At 38.8% G+C, this 5,921-nt stretch overlaps 1 protein-coding gene across 3 annotated transcripts; it reads left to right on the top strand.

Annotated features, from left to right (window-relative positions):
* Positions 1–1,254: 1,254 nt before the first annotated feature.
* LOC116260912 (uncharacterized) lies at positions 1,255–5,071 on the top strand. 3 transcript variants are annotated; one of them, XR_004174208.2, is made up of 3 exons: positions 1,267–3,767; positions 3,848–3,937; positions 4,607–5,071. XR_004174208.2 is itself a non-coding variant. In XM_031639448.2 (2 exons), the coding sequence occupies exons 1-2, from the start codon at positions 1,659–1,661 to the stop codon at positions 4,853–4,855; spliced, it is 570 nt and encodes a 189-aa protein (XP_031495308.1). In that variant the 5' UTR covers positions 1,265–1,658; the 3' UTR covers positions 4,856–5,071. The 3 variants fall into 3 exon arrangements, 1 of the variants encoding a protein (XP_031495308.1); XR_004174207.2 differs by having other exon boundaries at positions 1,255–3,937; XM_031639448.2 differs by lacking the exon at positions 3,848–3,937 and having other exon boundaries at positions 1,265–1,979.
* The last annotated feature ends 850 nt before the right edge of the window (positions 5,072–5,921 follow it).

Genomic DNA, 5,921 nt, shown 5'->3' with positions numbered 1-5,921 from the left:
AGTCATCTTGATGAAATGTAAAAGCGGTCAGGTTCTCACATGTATCTACTTTATTCTATACCAAGTTTCATGAGAATTTGTATTTTGGTTCCCCTGTTTGGATGATTTCTGGGAGATTGTTTTTGGTAATTCACTGGTTCTAAAACTTTGATTTCAATATTTCATCAATTTGGGAAGTCAATAAGTCAAGTTCTACAAATTGTTTTTTCATTTCATAAAAGCCACTTGGTTGCTACAGCTGCATTGTTATTGCACACCAATTTTCAGCTTAACCTAAGGTGTTTTGTTTGGTCGTTGAATTGATTATTTGAAATTCATTTTCTGCTAATAGTTTTTTGTATTTTTCAGCTGAACTGGTTTTTATCCTAAGTTTGTCATACTATAGTTATTGTTCCAGCCATAATTTGTCTATTATTTTACCCAAGGTCTCTTATTTTTTATACTAAGCGTCTAGCCACAGATTTTAAGTCCATCCGATCTTTTTTGGTAGCTAAGTATAATCCAAAGCTGGCCGTTTAGTCATGTTACCAATGTGTTTTCTGCAATAACTATTTTTCCACACTAGGTTCATGGAGTTGTAGTTTTCAATCTAGATCATCTTTTCAAAATTTATCAATTAGAATCATTTATCTGATATCCAAAAGTCTAACTACCAAATTTTAAGTCAAACCAATGTTATTTGATAGGGTTCCTCCTATAGCAAAACATGTTGCTAGATATGACTGCTGTAAACCAACTAGTAGTAAACCATCCTCTTGGATGTTTTTTCCATTCTAACACACAGATATTTTTTTGCTGTACGAATAGTTTTCAACCCAAATTTTAAGCTGATCTAACCTTGTTAGGTAGGCTTTCAGAAGACCCAAAGTACGCATCTAAATCATGTTCACTGTTTTCTCTTTTGGAGAGAAAATATGATTTCAACATCCAATTCTTGCTTTTATCTAGATATGTTTTAGTTGTCATGGGAGAATTTTTTTTTCATAAATTTATGGTATTCACCTCAATTTTCTCAATTTTTTCTGTATTCTATGTCCATTTAGAGGTCGTTTGATGGCCACAGGACAGGTGAAACAAGTCAGGCGTGTCCTGTCTAAGCAAAATCTTCATCAAACGCCGTCCATAAAACAAGCTGGACACAACGGACAAGTGGACAGTAGTATAAATTCATTTTTTGTTTCATTCCGTTCCGAGCTAACCCTCGGAACAGACAGAACTCCCGCCCTCGACGACCCCGAGCTTCCCCGACCCCGAGCCCCCAACTCCATTTTCAGAACTCTCCCGCCCCCAACGACCACGAGCTTCCCCAACCCCGACCCCTAGCCCCCGACTCCATTTTTTTTCTCCTTCTCCTTCTCCTTCTTCTCCATCTCGCCCCCGTCTCCGCTGCCTTTCTCCTCCATCTCCACCCTCGCCTCCGCCCCGAGCTGCCCTAGCTCTTCCTGTTTCTCTCCTTCTCCTCTGTCGCCCGACCTGCCCTAGCCCTTTCCATTTTTCTTCTCCTCCATCTCCGCGGGAGGGCGACCGCCGGACTCTTTTGTTTCGTCTACTGAAAAATATCACTCCTTTGCTTCTTGCTCTGCTGAACGGAGTCATTGAGGGAGTTATCTGCCCCCATTGGTCTTTGCGATTCATTGGCCTCTTCAGTTGGAAGAAGGATGAAGGAGAGAAAGGGATCCTCTGCAACTGACGAGTACGAGCCCTGGAGTGTGGACTTGGGTCATTCCAGTGACTGCCAGAGCAAGGCACCTCTCTCTCTCGCTATCTCATTTTTGCTTGCAACTCAAACAACTGGCAGGACAGAAAGTAGAAGCGCCACAAAGGGGGGAAGAAGACGAAGTATGGAAGCATTGAGGGCCTCGTATGGGTCATTGTCAGAGGATTCAGATGACGATTCTTCTCTGGAAAGAAGCAAGAAGCGGGCAGCAGTCAGCCCTCCCTCGCTGGAACCGCAACTCTTGACCTCTTGGATCCGCCAGGTCAAAATTCTCGTTTAACTGATGCATGTTTATCTACCCTTCATCATCAGCATCACCGTTGTCTTATTTGAATGAAAAACAAATATATACTGTAATTTCTTCTGTTGGTTATTCTTAGTTAATTTTTTTTTGTTGGTCCGCGAATGGGTTGAATTGTTTGGGAACTGTTCGAGATGTGACTAATCTCAAAGTTATGGAAATAGAGCTGTAATCCTGCAGAAAAGAACTGGATGTTTGTGTTAGTTGAACTAGTGCAAGTCAATAAAAGTGACAGAGCTCCCGGTTGAGTGTTTGGGGTATTGATCTGGTTGAGGTCGTTGAGGTTCAAAGAGGCGGCAACACATTTTTCTGGCTGATAATTTTGTGAGGCTAACAGGAGCTGAACTTGGGGTGATGTCAATGGAAATCCTCGATCAAACAATACAGTTTTTTAGTGCTTTAAGGTTCAGTGCAAAATCAGCTTGGTAATCAAGAGACAAATTTAGTCCTCAGTTCATGATTTTCTTTTGCAGTTGAATGGTTGCCTAGAAAATTTCACATGCTTTTTTTTTTCATTAGAGGAAATACATTCTGAAGATACTTTTTAGGCCACTAGGGATTCTGTGGTTTTGCCATACTGTATTTGCGATTAATGCCTTGATTTAGTTTATTATAATACACGTTTAAGAAGAACTTGATGAAGTTTAAGTAGTTTAAAAAGCCTTCCTTGCACGTGTTTTGGCCCGTGTATGGCTTCCTTAAGTAATCGCATGATTCGTCAAGTAGGTGGTTAGATCTGTTTTCTTAATGATCTAAGTTCTGTCTACTGCTTTATAAGTCTCATTTTGTGGTTGTTTTAAATTATTATTTCTTTAGAAGTACAATATTTCTCTTGCATTTTGTTGACAGAATCACTGGGGTAAATATTCAGCTTTAAATGTTACTATATATTACCAACTATTGCCAAGGAAATGAATTGGACAATTTAGTCTCTGAAACAGTGAATCCATGTAGTTAATAGTAATAATTGTCCTCTCCTCTCCCTATGTTAGATAATCAGAAATAGGTTAAAGGATTACTCTCGATTATCCCATGCCTAGAGATCATAAGGATTTTATAGTTGCAAGTGTTGTTCATTGTCAAGACATGAAATGGCCCTTTGAAGATGAATGAAAGCCATGTCAGGGATGGTAGGCAGCAGTTCACTGATTAGTCAACCTTAGCTGCTGTTCAACCACTCTTGGGGCTTTGCGAGATGTTGGTAGCATCCCCAAATGCTTCTGTTTCATTGCAATTACCTTAAGGACGAACATGGATGCTCTAACAGGCATCAAGCCCAAGTCTAAAAAGGCTGATTTGAGGGACAGAATCACTGGCCGATAAATGGGTATGTCTGGGCATTTGTATTATTCAAGTTATATCAGGTCATGTATAAATGTAAATTGCCTTGTAGATCACCTTTTGTTCCTATTACTAGTAAGGGTATGTCTGATGCCTAATCTAATTGACACGTCCTCTTCCCCCTTGCACTCTCTCTTGGAGACAATATAAGAAATTGTAGAACAAGAAAAGTGTTTTGCTGAACTCTCATCATAACCTCCAAGTTTCTCATCTAAATTGCACCAAAGCACCTTCTTAGATACCTCAACAGAATCAAGGTGAGTCTAATTCAGTAGCACCTTCGTTATTTAATTTGGGTATAGGCTTGCACTGCTGTGAGTCTAATTCAGTAGAAACTCTTCCATTCATTGTAGGTTCAGAACGTCTAACATTTGGGAGACTATCCAAGGAAATCATAGAACCAGAGAAGTGCTTCACTGAACTCTCATTATAATTTCCAAGTTTCTCATCTAAATTGTACTGAAGCACCTTCTTGGATGCCTCAACAGAATCAAAGTGACAATTTGCTGGCAGAACTGCACTGTTTACAACAACTGATTCCTCCCTATTATTAACTATCGATAGAGGCTTGCACCATCGTGAGTCCAATTCAGTGGAAACTCTTCCATCTATGCAACTTTGTAAATCCATCTGTAAAGTAGCATTAGTCTTATTCTTAGTTGTGCTAGTTGTAAAGTAGCACTTACTGTGAACACTTTAACTTTATTAGAGCCATTTAATGTCCTGATTGCACAGGAGATGTTTGATTGCTTATAAACGGCTATATGAATCTATTTCAGAAATTGGTTAGCATTGTAGTTTATTTCTTCCAATGTGTTAATGTATTTGAGAAGTGGTAGGTAGTTGTATGTTTGTGAAACCATCTACCTAGAAGTTTAAGAATGGTGACATTGTGTCCACCTGTGCTGGAGAGAGAAAAAGAGAGAGAGAGAGAGAGAGAGAGAGAGAGAGAGAGAGAGAGAGAGAGAAGTTGAGCGAGTCAAGGAATCTCTTGAAAATTTGTGCAGATGTGCTAATTATAATTATGGAGTAGAGTGCTTTTTCAAGTTTTATAGGTATGTTGATGGTTTCTCTCTTCATTGACATATTTCTCTGGTCAACATTATTAAACTTTTCTCTTCGACTTTGCCAACAATTCTGATTAGTCACAGATTCTGATACCATTTAAGAACTTATACCTCAATCTATTTTGTTAGTGATTATTTATTCTGGAATTGACCACAGTTCTTTCTTTTGTTTATTTTTAGTTATGGATTGGAAATTTCATGGCATATCATTTCTGTAGAAAGGACATGAGACCTCTGAAGTTGCATCCCGAGCTCGAAAAGTTGCTCAAAGAAGAGTTTCGCTTCCTGGACGACTTCAGAGCCAAGTCAAAAGCAATGAAAGATTGTAGTTATAGTGCTATTGGTGCTTCCAAGGATGAGATAGACAGCAGCGAGTCTTCAGCTTTAGCTGAAGCTGCTGTTGCTACCAGTTCATTGAAGTTGGGATAGTGATGGAAGTTGAGAAGGGTGGTGGGGGGTTATCCAATTCTTTACTATAGGTCCTTTGATGATAAAGGATGATTTGAGTTGAATGGGTGGCTCTGAATTTTTTTTTGCTTTGGAGTTGTTGATTCACCTCGCTTCATTGTACATAAGAAAAATGATGGAATGAATTAACAAAATTGATTAATAACAGATTAGAATTAAATCTGTTTCATTTTTTAAGGTGCTTTTGTTTTGCTTGTATGCTGGTTACCATTGGTTTGTTTCTTGATGTTACTATTTCATGTATTTTCACAGTTCTCAAAGCTTGAAATTCAACTGTACGTTGGCATATTAGACATGAGGCTTATCTATGGGTGTTCGGTAACGTTTCTGGCTTGTATGCATTAATTGCAAAACTGGGTCTGGGGTTCCGGTATTGAGCAGCATAAATAATGTTAGAATTAAAGCATGTGATGTCAGTTTCCTATGTAATTAAAGTATTTAAAGGAACAAAAGAATGACCTTAACTAGTTTCTTTTCATGGGTGAAACTACGTTAGCGCATTGATTACAAATGTCTTAAGATTATGGAGGACACAAACACCAGACAGGACAGATAGAGCAGACAGAACTAATCATGGAAGACACAAACACTGGACAGAACGGATAGATCGAAGAGGACAGAAACAAACATCAGACAGGACAGACAGAATAGACAGAACAGACATATGTGTAACAAACGCCGGACAAAAAGAAGGGAGTGTTCTGTTCCTAAAATCATCAAACGGTGGACAAGGAACACCATTGTCCATGAGGACAGGACAGTGGTGTAATGGACAGGACGTCCTGTCTGTCCTGTCCCAGTGGACAGCAATGAAACGCCCTCTTAATGTGCATCATAAGTTAAATTCAAAATCCAAGTCCTACCATATTTTGTTTTCATAACAAGTAGGAAAAATGCATTTTGTTTTCTTTCTCTTTTGCTATAGATGGGATTTTTTGGCTGGGTCATCTAGATGAATACTCATGTATGTTATGTTATGTTCCATATTAATAGTACCTATAAAATGTTTAGCTTGAACCACCTCATT

The sequence above is a fragment of the Nymphaea colorata genome, chromosome 9 (assembly GCF_008831285.2).
Source record: "Nymphaea colorata isolate Beijing-Zhang1983 chromosome 9, ASM883128v2, whole genome shotgun sequence".
NCBI classification, from domain to species: domain Eukaryota; kingdom Viridiplantae; phylum Streptophyta; class Magnoliopsida; order Nymphaeales; family Nymphaeaceae; genus Nymphaea; species Nymphaea colorata.
Note: the sequence above shows the minus strand (reverse complement) of the source record. Positions and strands in the feature narration are given on the sequence as shown.